General features: G+C 36.2%; 1 protein-coding gene across 1 annotated transcript in view; it reads left to right on the top strand.

The window, feature by feature from the left end:
• The first annotated feature begins 8,675 nt into the window (after positions 1–8,675).
• Positions 8,676–18,172, top strand: part of LOC124643846 — a 34,411-nt gene continuing 24,914 nt past the window's right edge. The window contains exon 1 of the mRNA XM_047182954.1: positions 8,676–9,405. Within this exon, the coding sequence (XP_047038910.1) occupies positions 8,676–9,405 (730 nt within the window). The remainder of the gene's footprint in view (positions 9,406–18,172) is intronic.

Genomic DNA, 18,172 nt, shown 5'->3' with positions numbered 1-18,172 from the left:
TAGCCTAGCTTCAGCCCACGGCTTCGCCTGCGTAGAGTTAGGTTATATCGCGTTTCCAAGAGAATTCTTCAAAAGTCCAGGATAAAAACTATCCTATGTCCTTTCCCAAGGTCAACTCTATCTCTGTACCAAATTTTATTAAAATCAGTTCAGTGGTTTAGACGTGAAAGCGTAACAGACAGACAGAGTTACTTTCGCATTTATAATATTAGTTAGGATGTCTGTTCCCAAAGTATCACCTAGCTGTGTGCCAAATTACATCTCAGTAGCTTCAGCCGTTTTATTGATTACCCGAGGGAACTACTTTTTTTATCTATGACCTTCATATTGGTAAAAGAATTTCCATAATCGGTTCAGTAAATCCATAGATTGCAATGCACAATTTTTTTATAAATATTGGTATAGATTCCACAATATACAGTTGCCAAGTAATCGCTTTAGGGAATCGCCTAGGCATTTAATTTATAGTTCTATATTGTAATTAACATACACTTTAAGAATTATTACCTTTTAAGTTGGTTCTCTCAAAATTTTTGTTAGTGGGTACGGTTGAGATTTGATATTTTTTGCTTTATTTTGAAAATTAGCTTCAGCCGGTAATCTAACCCGCATCCCGTCCCAGTCCCGTAAACTAATAAAAGTGGTCTATGTTGTTCTCCTATCATCATCATCATCATCATCTCAGCCATAGGACGTCCACTGCTGAACATAGGCCTCCCCCTTAGATCTCCACAGATACCTGTTGGAGGCGACCTGCATCCAGCGTCTTCCGACGACCTTTATAAGGTTGTCTGTCAACCTCGTTGGTTGACGTCCTACGCTGCGCTTGCTAGTCCGTGGTCTCCACTCCAGCACTTTACGGCCCCATCGGCCATCTGCTCTCCTATCATTGTACAAAAATATATTTAAAACAGTTCACTAGTTTATGCGAGAAAACCCGACAGACTTAGCAACTTTCGTATTTATAATATCAGTAAAGATAGTATAGATTAATAGACACATAAAATCCAAGTTATAAAAACAATATTTTGTACATAATATTGTGTTTTACATAACTTTGTTTTTTACTTGTAATAATATTTATTGTTCAATTATTCAAATCCCGACGAATTGAGAACCACCTCCTTTTTGGGAAGTCGGCTAAAAATAAAACAAATCTCAATCGTACTCACAAAATATACTTTTTCATTTATGTTTTTGAATGTATTTAAAACCCTTTTCAATCAAAACTATTTTATTCGTAACACAAAGTCATAATTTTTTTGTCTTCTACAAAAAAAGTTGGTAGACAAAATACCATAGTATCTATGACTTAATTATATTAAAAAAAAAACTATTAAAAATAAACTTTCTTTATAATGTTTAAGTTAAAAAAAGGCAAATTTTCCAAGGTTGACTATATTTTTTGGTATAAAAAATTTGCTGTCAAAATATATTTCTGACAATTGATTTTTGTTTCTGAAAGTATAGTTTTGCGAAGGAATCTTTGTCTGTTCAAAATATTTTTGTTATGTAGTTATATTTTACCCAGGCTATATTAAAATAAACTTATTTGCTCTAATTCCATATAAAATACCATAATATGGCCAGTTTTAGCGGCTACTGATAAAGTGTCAAATAGGCTATCTGACAGATAAACTAAAACTTTTGGTTTCACAGGTCTCGGATAGCAATATTTGGCAGAAATTATAAGCAGTCTTTATCTGGCGGATAGTTTTAACTATCAGATAACTAATTAACACTTTACCAGTAAAAAGTAAAACTTGGCGTTAGTCATAAAAATTGAAGCCCATTTTAGTAATTTATTTATATGTTCAAAAATAATTTGGTAAATTCTATTTCCTAAAATGGTTTTTTTAGCCAAATTATTCTGTGTCTGTCAAACATTTGCAATAGTGCATTTTCACTAAAGAAAAAAATATAACTATGTAATAAAAGTCTTAAAAATATTAGGGTGAAGGGACAATACGTCGTCCGTGTAATTTTAAATAATTTATAATAAATCAAAAAACTTACCCACATGGTGGGTTTGTTAATATTTAATCTTAGTTCGATCTCATTCTTCTTTTTTTTGTCTGTAGTATAGCTCGGCTGCGAACACCATCATGTTGTTTTTTGTCTATGGTTGATGCAGAAAATCCGACTTATTTTGACTTTTATTTCTTGAAAAAGGCTTACTAACCCCATTTTCAAGATTTTCATAGTTAAAATATTTTTTTTGTTTAATCAATACAAGTTAACTGATTTTTTAATTAAATGTGTAATTTTTCAGTGTTTTTTTTTGTCGGATTTTTTACTGAAACCGTATGTAACTTAATATTTTGTAAAAATATGAACTTTTTCGCAGTTGAGTATGAAGTTGAGTGCTTGTACCAAAATTCTGTTTTCCGTTTTTTTGTAAATATGACTCGAAATTGTTTGTTGGACGCCAAAGCTAGGTGTGGGCTTGTAATGTATGTATATTTGCTTATTGATAATGTAATAAATGCTTGTTTCAATTATTTTTCGTGTTTTATTTTGTGTGTGTAAATTGGTGTTTTTACCCTGGTATTTTGCGATTTTTGGTGGGAGGTCATCAAATGACGGCTCCTGGTGAGGGTGCAGCGTGAGGGAGTGTCTAGACTCTTACTGACTAAAACCCATCATGTTCCTTCTTCAGCCCTTTATGTACCAGGGCCGCTGTAACTCGCGCGAATAATCACGTTAATAGGCAACGCTGGAACTTGGTGACTTATAAGTTAGAAAGAAAGATGAAACAAAATGCATTTATTTGCGAAGGTTCCGAGATGACAAACTCCAGATACTGACCAGTATAAATTGATAACAACATAATGAGAGGAAATAAGCGATATAAGAAAATGTTACTATGTATGTATGCAAAATAAAAAGTTTTCAAAGTTATAATAAAATAATATTGTCATTTGGAATGCCAGAGTGTGATCGAAGCCTAAACGACTTTCCGAAGTCTTAATAACAACCTTCCAAAGTCATAATTATTTTGGGATGCGTGATGATCGTCAATGTGTAATAGCGCCATCTAGGGAGTGGTGGCAAACTTACCTTTGTTAAATGTACTGCTACTCGACAACAGATGTCGCTAGTATTCATGTTCAAGCATTTAGTTAAGTTCGTGTTTTATGCCTTAAGCAAATTATTTTAAAAGTGAAATCTTAGACTTGGTACAGTTGAATTAGTTAAACCGTTCTGGATTGATGGGACTTTCTTTGAGAATGTTGTGTAATTTTTTTTTTAATCTTTATTATCATCATCATATCCCGAGCCTTTTCCCAACTATGTTGGGGTCGGCTTCCAGTCTACGGGATGCAGCTGGGTACCAGTTATTACTAGGAGCGACTGCCCATCTGACCTCAACCCACTAAAACGGGCAACCCAATACCCCTTGGTGTCAGACTTACCTACTGGCTTCTGACTACCCGTAACGACTGCCACGGATGTTCAATGAGATTCAGGACCTACAGTTTAACGTGTCATCCAAACACAGTTTTGTTTTATCCTGATGGCTGATAATTAGGTATGGAAAATAAGTAGATAAAGTTTGGTGCATTCGTTAATCTGCATATCAAGAATGAAGAAAATAAGTTGAATAAAACAATTTTCTGTTCTCAGACTTTTGTTTTGACGAGCATAAAAAACAACCCTTTGAATTTTCAAATCGCCCGTCTAATTTGTCACCGAAAACCGGTTTAAAATCTACCAAAATCGGCATAACACATTTAAATAATAAACCAAAGCGTAAAATCCGCCATTAGTTTGTCTAAATCGTAATAAATACCAAAATAAAATATAATTATGATCATTCTAATTCGCCGTGACGAATGAACGGGGAGCGTGACGGATTTGTGAAAAGATGGCGGCGCGTGCCCTTTGCCGCCAAAATGCGTGTCAATAGCATGCGTTCAATAAAATTTATATAAATTTTTGTTATGAGTTACATTCATTTGTGTGATTTATTTACGTGAAGCTAGAGAATGTTTCTTATGGTTTAAGATGTAAATTTTCAGTATGTATACAATTCGATTGAAACAATGAGAAAGCCACTTGTTCTAAAATAAGTTCCTACATAGGTACAAGAAGGTGCACGCGGCCGCTACAGTTACGCGGTGTCCTGCGTGAGCGACGAACACGACGCGATGCGACGCAACACGACGCGACGTAACGCGACGCGATGCTATACGCGACAAATGTCCTACGTGATTTTGGTCATTACTTGTCAAATCATGGAGAAGTACAGTACAATTTTGCTTGGAAGTTTATATTTAAAGTACAGACAGCAACATTCTTTCAAGTTCTTTGTACTAATAAAAGATTTCTATAACGTTTATGTTTGTCGCCCACAACAATTTTTATTCACGCACTGCGGCGATCAACGCTTCTGAATAGTTCGTGGTGTCGCGTCTGGTCGCCCTCAAAACAAGTGCGCGTTACGTCGCATCTTAGCGCAGACTGTCACATAGGCCGCATGTAGGGCATGCCGTTGAGTTGATCGCGTTCGTCGTGTTCGCAGCGTCGCGTTCGTCGCTCACGCAGGACACCGCGTTAGGTACTTACTACAGTTACAGGTACTAAACATTGTGGGTAGTTTCAAAATAGGCATTAATTAGGTGCTTACGTCTTTTCGTTCTGTTTTCAGTATTTTACGGTAGCTGTTTAAATAGGTACCTATCTACTATTGGGTACTTACTTATTTACTGGCGAACGAACACCTGTCGGATATAAACGCGATGAATTCAACAGAGGCCTGACACACTTATCTATCAGAGCTAAAAGTTACATTGCTATGTACCTACTTGTCTGATCTGTATTCAAACCCGCACACTCATTTGAGAGGCTGTTGCTTCAACCACTGGCCCACTATGACTTATTTTAAATGATAAGCAACCTACTCATTTGCATACCTATTTAATGGCACGAATGAAGAAATCTAAAGACTGTGGAAAACTATTCAAACATGAAGTCAAAGTCAAATAATTTATTTCATTTAGGCCTTTACAAGCACTTATAAATGTCAAAAAATATAAATAAGGTTGATTCTAGTTGCCCATTACAAAAGTAGCTTCCTATGGAGAAGAACGGGCAAGAAACTCCATGGAAGAATTAAAGTATCCAAAAAATCATTAAAATCTCCAATCTAATTATCACACTATTTCCACTAACGAGCTACTAAACACCAAAAAAATAAATCAATTAGGTACCTAGTTCTCAACAATAGATACATTAAAAAAAACTGACTTTTGAAACTCACAAAGCGTTATTATGACAACCCTTTCACAACTGGCCGTGTCTAATCATTGTTATTGCATAAATATATCGTTTAGATTTAAATAATATTAAATAAGGGGACTGTAGTCTATTGTTCGTAATATTCACGGAGTAGAGATGAGCGGAGATACCATAATGCAGGTAGGTCATGCGCCATCTATTAGGTCATATACGTACAGTGTACGACAAGTTACAAGTGAACTAACGAGGCGTTAGGGTTCTTTGGGACATCTGTCAACGATTTTTGGTTTTACAAAAAACCGGCCAAGTCCGAGTTAGACAAGCGCACGAAGGGTTCCGTCCCATTATTGAAAATCACGTTTATTGTATGTGAGACCCCCAAAATATTTATTTTATTCTAGTTTTCAGTATTTGTTGTTATAGCGGCAATATAAATACATCATCTGTGAAAATTTCAACTCTCAAACTACAACGGTTCATGAGATACACCCTGGTGACAGACGGACGGACGGACGGACGGGCAGGCGGACGGACGGACGGGCCGGCGGACGGACGGACGGACAGAGGAGTGAAAACAATAGGGTACCGTTTTACCCTTTGTGTATGGAACCCTAAAATTGGTTGGATCCAAAGAAGGCGTATAAGGAGCGAAGACAGTAACTTTCCTCGTCCCCCGAACACCCGCATGTTGTCGCGCTACTTTCTTAGGAGATTTTCCGTTATGACAGCTCCGATAGTCATTTTGTTCTCCATGGTGATATTATTCAATAGGGGGCTAGTAGCAACACTTGCATGGCATAGACAATGTGAATTTAAGCAGCATTTAGTGCATATAAAATTGGAGTTGCGCTAATTTTTATTTTTGACTAACTTCTCAAAATATTAAAAGCTTTAAATATGTTGGTAACATTTAAGAAAGAGAATTAAGTATAGGGGTTGAAAGAACTTTCAGAATTGACAAAATTTCACAAATAATTGGTCTTATGATCGCGAATGATAAAGTCACGCCTCATTTTTGATGATAAATGAGGTAAATAACCAATGGGTATATCAAAGTGGGTTCCGGCTGTACCTAATACAACCAGTCTTACCAAGGGGTATCGGGTTGATCGGGTAACTGGGTTGAGGTGGTGCCTTTGCGAAAGCCTCTAATATCCCCAAAGTGATTTCGGTCCTCTTGGGAATCGATCAAACCCATGACCCCAGGCACAGAAGTCGGCTATGCAACCACTGAGCCAGTGGTGCACAGAATCTATAACTCTCGAACTTTACCTACTAACATCTATCGGACTGATTTTAAAATACCAGAAAATTCTATTGAAAATCTCATTTCTTTTCAATTCCAAAGCCACAGTAACCTATTTATTCAATATTTTACGAGTTCCTTTAACCGCAATAACCAGCCGTTCCGACTTACCTCATTAAATCTAATATTTAGCTCAAAGAAGTAAAATTCATGCGATCTTTTTTTATAATCCAAAAACTTTACTATAATACGCACTTAAACGTCTAAAAAATAGAGCTCAAATTCAAATGTAAGAAACAAAAACGGTTATAGACTCCCAAACAGCCAATAACAATGAGGGGCGGGGCCAATTTTGAAATTGGAACGATTTTTTCTTAAAACACCGTTTCATGACCGTTCTTCTTTTACGCTCAGTCGGTGTTCAGACGTTGAGAGAGAAAGACGTCTGGAGTCCGCGAAATGATATGATTTTCAATTGAAAATGGTGTCAATTGCTCATTTGAATGTTTGGGGTCTATTTGAAAGGGTGCTATTGTTGATTTTTCCTTACTTTTTTTGTTTGATTGGGGGGAGAAAGGAAATTGGGAGAGCATCAGCTGTTAGGGTGGGGGTGAAGTAGGGCGAACGTTTGCAATAGACGATAATAATTGAATGCCTGTTCTTGCCAACTTGTGTTTTGGACTTGAAGTTTATTTAATAACGTTGTAGATGTTTTATTGTTTGGGCAAATATCCCTTTTCTTGATAAAAATTACGTACTATAGTAAAGTAGTTTGAAGAGCGTTGAAACTATTTTTTCCAAAAGGTAGAAAACCTTTATAGAGACTTGACAGACGAATTTTAAATCAACATTAGAGGGCATAGTAGCGAGGGGGCTATTAATCAGGAAAATATTTTTTCAGTAGCATCTAGGGCATACTTACAACTTGTTTAAAATTCGATTTACTGGAGTTTATTTTTACTTTCCCACTATAGGCCTCTTTTCATAAAGAGAAGTATTGTGCATAATTATCACCTTTGCTCGAGGTGGGTTAGCGATTTCAGACTTCATAGTGCAGGTTTCCTCAATATTATGTTTTCTTTGATCTTTGGTTAGTCATTGGTGTCCAAGATATATAATCTAAGAAGAAGAAATTACCTATATACCTACTAGATTAAAACATTGTTAGATACCTATCGTTTTTTCTTTGATACGTACAAAAAACACGGGTGACTTTTCCGTAAGTGAGAGGAATTTAGAAGATAAATGATTTTCCTTTTAATGTTGAAATGACTTAAAATTGGCATGACCAATTCAAATGTTTTTGAATTACCTATACCTGAAAGTAGGTCAGTCTAAATAAAAATATACCATTATAAAAAGCAGCTTTTTTCAGTGAAATCACAACGACATTATTTTCATCATCAAACATCTAAAATTGGCAAAAGAAAAACCAATTTCGACTACATATCCCCATTATTAGTATTTTGATTGACATCACAAGCTTACCTCTAAAACATTTCAATCTTTTCAAACAAAAGCCCGAAATCAAAAACAAATCTTCGCAATAAAAATAAAAACAATATTTTGCCAAACCAATATGGCGCCCATTTTTATATTATAAAAGAAACAAACGTTTTGTATCAATCGTAAACGGGTTTTGTAACAATGAACGCGGGCGGTGCCACGGGCAGAAACTAACTCGATAAAAACAACCAAGATAGTAGATACTTATACCCTTTTTACTTACTTATGAATACCTACACATACCTATCATCTAACAAACTTATTTACAACACTTTAGAAACTACAAATCAACTTTATTTCTAGAGGAACAAGTCATATTTTAGATCGTAACAACAGTCGTAACTAAATTTGTAAGTCGATAAAACGACTAAATAAGGTAGACCCGTGCAGTCTTGTACAAAAAAGGTTTTAAGAGGTCAGCGTAAATTGGTGGTACTAACAAAAGCGCGCCTAAAAAGCCACCCCGCGTTCGGATACACGCCCCTTTCTGAACCACTCCCTTTTACTCAGTTCGTGTTCATCCACCGAGCGAGGAAGACGCGTATGAATTTTTCCGATGTGTATCTGACCGCGAAATTTGAATTGACAGATCGAACAGTGAATAGTGATGCCCACAATTAGTAACTTTAGTTTATTTTTTTCTTTTTAGTGTTTTTTATAATTGTTTTTACCAAAATATATTATGTACCCAACAGATTTGAAAAATGGACATCTAAAGCTGAATACTTTTGGCAAAACTCTAGACCACAACATTATGTTGAAAACGATACAAAACTTTTGTTACAACAAAAATAGTGCGGGGCCTTTCAATATGTCGTCACCATTCTTAGTCGATAACATATTACACCAACAAAAAACCGAATTGCACAACCAGTACATAAACCAACAAATAGAGAACTACGTTCGTCAAAACTACGAGCGTTCTCGCGAAAATACTCCCGAAATTGACGAATCTAAGGCCGAATGTGACGAAGAGAACCGACAGGAGGATGCAATTGACGAATCGAAAATTGAGGACGACGATTCGAAAAGCAGGGACGAGGATTTCGTTAAAAATGAGGTTTATTACAATAACGATTATTACCAAAGAGGTGAGGAAGCTAGATCGACAGAAAAAGAAGTTTTAAATGTTCCGAATTTGATTCGGCGGTGTCCAAGCTGCGGTTCGTTTGACTGTCCCCCGTTCGCTTGTAAGAAATCTGGTATTCGACGACTGGAGGAGTTAGAAAAACGATTTAACTTGAATTATCATGAGAATTCTGGTGACGAGGGAGATAAGCATGATGGTAAAGGGTACACAGATGACCTGGTGCGGTCCTGTGAAGATTTTTCTGAGCAGAAGAAGCCGCTGTTGAAGTTTAGTGTCAGTGCGATTCTGGGGGAAGACAGTTTGAAAAGTAGCAATGTTAATGGTGAGTTTTATTTTGTAGTAACATATCTATAAATATATATAGGTATCTAGTTTAAAAGAGAGAGTATTAGGAGAGTCGTGTTAGTTATACTATTTATGAGTTTTATACCTATAAGTCAAGAACGGTTGAACCTTTTTGCCTGAAAATAGTGATAAGGTAGCTTAGAACCAGGAAACGTATACAGGATATTTTTCTTGTCTGATATTGTCTCTGTCTTTTTACGTTAAGTAGTCTTTCGGGATGCGCTTGAAACCACTGGTGGGTGCTACTATTATAAAGCGGAAGAGTACTCTTTTTTTGCTTGAATGCGTTAATCCCTCAAATACCTACTTGAAAAAAGCTACACAATTACATTAGTTATGACAGTATCGGTGAAGTGTGCGCTCCCAATTATAGGCGACCACATCATTCACACATAATCGTTACATACTAATAAAACTAAAACTAAAAAAAATATAATAAAAAAACAAATGTAGTACTAGTAGTGTTTCTAAAAGAGTACCACTACTTGTAGGTATCACTAGTGGTCATTCACAATAGGTAGGTATATAATTTTGTAATAATTAATTCTGTAACTGCCCGACTGTGCCTTAATTATTGTATACCTAAATGGGCTGATTGTTGTACTATGTATAATATTATACCTAACACCTGTAACCTACTCAATCAACATAATAAAGCAACATTTAGTTTAGTCTAAGGCCTCTGGTTTACACACGTTTTATATATACCGTGAAAATCTACTGTAAATTCACCGTACGAGAATATAAGCACGGCAGTCAGTTTTATATGTCTTACTATAAAAACGTACCGTGAACGAGATATAACGTTTTTTGACGGCACGGCAAATGCGCCGTTTGTTCAAATAAACCCTTACATACTCATACCACCTATGTCCAGCAGTGGACTGCGATAGGCTGATGATGATGATGATGATGATGATGATACTCATACCACTTAAATACTACAACTTGAGCCAACAGTTATAAACCCGCGTCTCTTAGGAACTACTCTGCACACCCGGATACAGCCTACAGCTAATCTGTGCTACAGCCTTCTTCCACAAATGGTGCATAGATCTACTATTCTGTAGGATAGCTATGTAAGCACAGTTACCTTATTATTTTTACTGTAAGTAACTAAAATGAACAGGATTTGCTTTGAAGTCATCATCATCCTCCGAGCCTTTTTTCCAATCATGTTGGGGTCGGCTTCCAGTCTAACCGGATTCAGCTGAGTACCAGTGCTTTACAAGAAGCGACTGCCTATCTGACCTCCTCAACCCAGTTACCCGGGCAACCCGATATCCCTTGGTTAGACTGGTGTCAGACTTACTGGCTTCTGACTACCCGTAACGACTGCCAAGGATGTTCAATGACAGCCGGGACCTACAGTTTAACGTGCCATCCGAAACACAGCCAATGGTGTCTAACATATACTTAGAAAGTATATACAGACTTAGAAAAGTTGCATTGGTACTTGCCTGACCTGGGATCGAACCCGCGCCCTCATACTTGAGAGATTGGTCCTTTACCCACTAGGCCACCACGACTTTTGCTTGCTGCGACATTTGCGTTGAAGTAACGACGGGAAATTTTCCTAAGGTATGTATTTACCTATGTGAGTGGAATAGAGAAGAATCATTACAGTTTTTTTTTTGTCTCGAGTCGTTAACTTGTATTGATTAATTTTGTTACTCGACATTACAAATAATAGCTACTACTACTACTACTAACACATTCGTGTTTCTTTTTGCTTAAAATCGCTGTTAGATAGCTCATTTGTCGCGGAAGGCACTATATTTATTTTTATCCATGTGTGCGGTGAGTCATTCTCACTGTAAGCGGGTGAAATTGCTGGCGAAATCTATGGAATTCTATAAGAGAACCAACATTAAATAATTTACTGTTCATTGAAGCGGAAGAACCGCGAATTATCTTAAATCCTTAAAATCTTTCAAACAAAATTAATAAATTTTCGTTTACCGCCGACGGCGACAGGCCACCGGAAAATATTTTTTCCTGTAAATTTTATAAGAACTCTCAAAATGTGGGGTTTAGGAAATACGCCGTCGGCAGTTCGCCGAACCCGTATTTTTTTAATCACCTTCATTTTAAAAGGCCTCTTGAACGCCGACGATTAATTCCGATTAGAGCTGTCTTAAAATTAATTATCTATGAAATAAAACAATTTGTGTTATTTGCAAATTAGGCGTTATATTACTTTTGCTCTTCTATTTAAGAACGTTTAAGCATTTCCTAGTTGAGTGTGCCTTGGTCGCAATTTTTATTAAAATCTAAAAATGCTATTTATTAATCGAATAAGTATGCGTAAGGTCCTGGTTTGATTCATCTTCCTCATCGATTTTTGAAATATTGAAAGTTTATGCCCTTAGATAATTCTGCTTTTATATAATGTGTGATCCTCACTTGCTGTCCTAAATGCGAGAGGTTTGTAAATGCAAAAATAACTGTGTCTGTCCGTCACGCCTTTACGCCAAAACTACTGACCCTTTTTAAATAAAACTTAGTACACATATAGCCTAGAACCGGACAAAGGTCATGAGCTTATTTTCATCCGGCTACAGAAAGTAGTTTCCTCAGGAAACGGGAGAAACCGCACTGAATAGCTAGTTTATGTAAATAAGCGTTGACAACCGATACGCGTTTATGTCTTTTGTTTTAAAGAGACTCATCATTTATGTATTATCTGATTGCCGTTGGTATAATAATTATGTAGAACCCTGTATTTTACTCAAATAACTTTGGAAATACCCATGTATGTTTGTTTGAAGTATACTGTGTGAATAGGGGTTAATTTTCTTTTCATCTATTTTATACTTGTACTAAAACCAGCTCTTTTCCGCGGTTTCACCTGAAATTTTTCCCACAGCCAAATGAAATGTGGCCTGAAAGAAATGTAGCCTTTAGATTTATCTAGTAGTTAATTTAAGTAGTTCTGTAGTTTTGCATGACAGCGCCGAGTTACATTCGTATATAATATTCTATATTTTATGCGAGAAGCTGAAAATCGATCTCAGTGGCGTGCACTTGGAGAGGCCTATGTCCAGCAGTGGACTGCGATAGGCTGATGATGATGATGATGATGATAAGTATGATTGCACTATGTTACTCGGGAAGAGTGTAGCTTTCCAACTGTGAAAAGGTTTTTCAATAGGTTCAATAGTTTCGGGGCATTTCGAATACAAATTAACAAAAAATCATCATTATTGTATTAATGTACATTATAAAGAGTTTGTGTTTGCTAACCTCAAGATCTACCGGTCCGATTCGAAAAAATATTTCAGTATCAGATAGGCTATTTATCGAGGATGTCTGTAGGCTTTGTTTTTTGTATGAAAGCTCGTAGAAGTCACGATTAGACGTGAAAAATGTTCCTGAAACTCAGAAAGCTTCTTCGAAGAAACAAACTCTAGACAACACACAATCCTTGTTCTCACATATCTATATAACAAAACTAATTAACCAACACCCAAAAGAAGAAAACCCTATAAAAACGTTACAAACACGTTAATAACGTTTCAATAACGTTATAACGTAACATCTTAATTCAGTTACGGGAACTACCAATATAGCTTCGGGGAGTTTTTCAATAAAACGCTGGCAACATCTGGCCCGACACTTAAGCGGGGAGGGAGGGAGCGAGATGGAACGATACAAGATTGGTGTGGTATGAGAGAGAGGGTGAGAGATGAGGGTTGCCAGTGAAATTAATATGTCCTTTTTCGGGGATAACGTTTGGTAGTGAGTTGCTTTTTATATTGTTGTATTATTGTCGTTTTGTTGAAGCGCTTATTGTCTGTGGATGTTAGGAGGGAAGCAATTATGGGGAGCAAAGATGGCCGTTCGATAGAATTGGATGTTGATGTTTAAGATTGCGTGTTTGAGATATTTGTTAGACTTTGACTTTTCAGATATAGGATAGCTTATTATTAATGACATTTTAGGATTCTCTAATTTGATGTGCAATTAAATACATTTTGTTGTTACTGCGAGGTCGTAGTTAATTTACTGTAACGTACTGCGTATGTACTTACATTTTCGTTCATTATATTGAAAAGTGATCTATAAAATCTCTTTTTGAGAACATCGTAAAGTTAAGGCACACTTATGTATTACATAATTGTATATTATAGAAAAACAGATGGAAGATAATGAATAATATGAGTTATTCCAATTCCTGACGATTATAGATTCCGTTCAAGAAATAACTATATGACCGAAAACCTAAAAACTGGTCTTGCTAAACCACCAAATCGAAATACATCTTTCAACCAATTTTCAATAACCAAACTGAGAACTCGCCAAAAAATATACATATATTACAACATCTGCTAACACAAGAAATAAGAATAAGAATAGAAGAGAAATATCTTCGATTCGAGAGTTATAAAATTATGTATATCGGTCCTGAAGCCCATATTAACATGTCATCGGCGCCATATTGAAATTATATTTGAATTCTGAACGTTCGATTCTGTTGCCAGCTTACTTTTACACCCGAACTAGGGAATAGTCAACCTTATTCCTAAGACAATAAGGTTCATTTGACGTGCAAAAGGTAGCTTTGTAGAAGTATATATTCTTTTAGTAGACTTTAACACTCAGCTATGGCAAATTCAACCTTAATGGTAAGACAATAAAGGTTCTTTGATATGTATAATGTAGCTTTGTAGAAGATTACATATATTCTTTTGGTCGACTTTAACACTCAGCTAGGGGAAATTCAACCTTAATGCTAAGGCTATAGAGGTCATTTGATATGTAAAAGATAAGATTGTAGAAGGATATATAATTTAGTGAACTTCAACATTTGTGTTAGGGAAAATTCAACCTTATTTCAAATGCCATAAAGGTTATGTGACATGTAATAGATAAGTTTGTAACCGTATATATTATAGTTCGGCCATTCAGAGAATGCGTTCCTGACACGTCGCGATTGAACTGACGACGTAACTTTGCAATGGCGTTGCAGTTACGATAAAAATATTTTTGCTGGTTGTTTACCGTTTTAACAATTGAGGAGCATTAAAACAACATTATTATATCAATAATCAATGAATGTAGTTACGTCGTCAGTTCAATCGCGACGTGTCAGGAACGCATTCTCTGAATGGCCGAACTATATTATAGTCAATTTTCCGAATTGGATTTTTTCATGGAGAACAAAATGACTAGCGGAGATATCATAACGCAAAATATCCTAAGAAAGTAGCGCGACAACATGCGGGTGTTCGGGGGACGAGGAACGTTACTGTCTTCGCCCTTATACGCCTTCTTTGGACGCCACAATTTTTTATAATACCAAATATCGTTGACAGATGTCTCAAAGAACACAATCATCTCGTTAGTTCACTTGCAACTGATAGTTTTGGTCACAAATTTGACCTAGCAGGCGCCTGACCTACCTGCATTGTAGCATCTCCGTTCTTTCCTTACTCCGTGGAAAATATATACTTTAGTCGATTTTAAGAATCGGATTTTTACGATGATCGTAAAGTTAGGAATCGAGAATCGATAATCGTTTTAGTGAGTTCGATTCGATTATCGAGTGTTTGAAAGGTTTTGTATTATTGTAACAGGTGGTAGAAATTATTATTTTGTTAGTTTAGCCTGTAGAGTACGTGATTTTCGATGAGTTGTTTTGAAAACGTTTAGGGGAGAAATGAGTTTCGGGATTTTGGAGTACCTATTTAATATTATTTTAATGTAAATGGTAGTAAAGATTTTGTACGTTGGTATTGTTTTGGTTGATTCATTTATTGAAATTACAAGCTTTTGCTCGCGACTTCGTTTGCGTGGAAAAGTGACCTGCAGATTTTTGGTTTGACCAATAGATGGCGCTATATGTCCGGAAAAAAAATATTTTTACATTTTTTGTAATAAAAACTATCCTATGTCCTTTCTCAAGTTCCAAACTGTGTCTGTGCCAAATTTCACACAAATCGGTTCAGTAGTCTAGGCGTGAAGAAAAGACAGACAGACAGACAGACAGACAGACAGAAAGACAGACAGACAGAGTTACTTTCACATTTATAATATTAGTTAGGATGATTTCAAGATTTTATGATTGCACTTATGAGTGACAACTTTATTTGTCAATAACTCTTTCTCGCTATTTCACCTGCGGGAAAGAGAACTACTTCCGGCACCCAGATAAAATATAACATAGTACCTACATATTTATGTCACTCAGTTTTTTCGGGGATTTTAGGATGCAAATAAACAAACAAAAAATCTTCTTCGAAAAGAACAAAAAATATTAATTTTTGCGATATATTTAATTGTTTTATGCATTTGCAGACAATTTCAAAAAAATCCGATAAGTAGTAACTTTACAGATATTTACAAAATAATTAATTTCGTAAATAAAAAAATAGTATAAAATAAAACTACTCATTATCTATCTAAAATTAACTCAATTTAAAGACGAACCAATCACATCACTTCACAAACCCACACACATGTAAACACATGTTACTACACACGCACACAACTACAATACAATTACCACTGACGCACTTACTAAATGTTCTACACCTGTTAAATGCTGGCGTTCCAATTTTGAAACACTCGCCAGCTCAGAGTGGGTGACTGTCTGGATAGGGAATGTGCCTTTACAAAGGTTGGAACATACAGGTTGTACTAAGTTTGTGCTTGTGTTTTTCAATTTTGTCGTGTATTGTTTGCACCACATATCATTGAAATTCTAATGTTAACCATTAGACTCCTTGTACAGATATTATCGAGAAGCTCTGTTTGTCTGAAGTTGGCTACTATTAACTATAATTGTCGAGAAAAAAATTACAAAATAATTCTTCTAAGCATTTGTTTCCATTTGGAAAGAATTGCAAAGTTACGTGTAGCGAACTACGCCTACGTGCATAGGTGATGTGTTAGGCTATGAACCTACGTCTGACTTTTTGTAGAACAGTATATCTGGCCGATTATTTGAAGGACATTATTATAAGATTTTCCGACCGACTTTTTGTAGGACTTGAGTATTGAGATTACAAAAATCGTTCACCGAGTAGTGCCGTAGGCGCGCAGCCTAGGAAAATACAGCTACAAGACTTTTCCACACAAACATTTGTGCTAGCCATTCCAGTAGGTTCACTACTCCAAGCTTCCCGCCCGTTGCACACGACCGCAGACGCGTTCTGAATTTAAACGAGCCAATGGCAATGCGATAACGCGTTCGGGTTTCCACGGAAATTGTCGATTGCGGTTTTCGGGTTAAGGTGAATTTTATTCACCATATATTTATATGGAAATCATGTTTCGGAGGGCACGATAAACTGGTCCCGAATGTCCTTTGAACATCTTTGGCAGTCGTTACGGGTAGTCAGAAGATGGTAAGTCTTTTATTATGAGAAATCATCTAATGATCCGCTGTGTGTGCAGCGTGAGGGAATGTCAGACTCTTACTGACTAAAACCCACCATGTTCTTTCTTACGCCCTTTATGTACCAGCGCCGCGGTAACTCGCGCGAACAATCCCGCAGCCCCGGCAGGATTTGGCCCTGGTGGGCCTCCCTGGAGGCAGTAAGTCTTACAACCAGTCTTACCAAGGGGTATTGCCTATTGGGTTGCCCGGGTGTCTGGGTTGAAGAGATCAGATCCCCAGTAGCTGCTTGTAAAATACTGGTACTCGGCTGCATCCGGTTAGACTGGAAGCCGACCCCAACATAGTTGGGAAAACGCTACGCAGATGAGTATTGTAACAATTAAAAAGCAGTTTTAGCCACTTCTTCAGAGAACTTACCGCACATGGATAAAAATTAGTCTTTGCGTTATTCTCATAAAATAATCTACATTACTAGGTACTTTGGTCAATATCTATCCTTTAGCTTTTGCGCGGAACAGTAATAAACCTATATACAAAGTATCACGTTTATAATATTAGTATAGAAACAGATTATCTGAGTGTAAAACACATAACCATATTAACAAACAATTAACACAACCACTACCTGTGACACGTTGTATATTAAACTGTAAAACGTGTAGTTTGCTACCATTTGCAACCGTACGCAACCACCTGCAACCGTCTGCAACGGTTTGCAACGAGCATAAACGTCACAATATGTTGCGGTTACGTTGCTGTTGCCGACATATTATGTTGCTTGCTTTGTTAATGGTTACTGTTATAATCGGGGTTTATAAACTATCTAGAAATTTAGTAATTGAAAATTTATGGCAAAAAAATCTACGTTATTACATAAAAATATTTTTTTTTAATGGTAGGGCCTGATTTGGTATAAAAATTGCATCCTTTGTAAATTTTTCAAACTCAAACTCAAAATATTTATTTCTCGAATCAATTGATCAATACGTTTTCAAGAGCGGTTTTACCCGCTTCCATTGAGATCTACTTAAAGCAATCCGGTAAAAAATAGCCTTCCTCGGTAAATGGGCTATCATATTAATATTATACAGTTATTCTAAGTGCTTAGTAAGTTTAGAAGTTAGATAACTACCTGGATGATTCTCTATAATGTTCACATATAGAAACGAGGACTTATCGGACTTAATGTTATCGACGGCAAAAATATAATTTTTTATAAGTTATTTTCTTTTGTTCTCTTTTACAAATGAGTAAATATCTAATTAAAATTTCTAATACATATATAAGTAAAAACCCATACATAAACTACACTACAAGACATTAGAACTCTTTTTAAAAGTCATTTCAAAACGCTAAAAGATCACTTCAACAGCAAAAATAATGCCAATCGACACCCAAA

This window comes from Helicoverpa zea, chromosome 28 (assembly GCF_022581195.2).
Source record: "Helicoverpa zea isolate HzStark_Cry1AcR chromosome 28, ilHelZeax1.1, whole genome shotgun sequence".
NCBI lineage: Eukaryota > Metazoa > Arthropoda > Insecta > Lepidoptera > Noctuidae > Helicoverpa > Helicoverpa zea.
The sequence above is the reverse complement of the archived record's forward strand: the minus strand, read 5'-3'. Positions and strand labels throughout refer to the sequence as shown.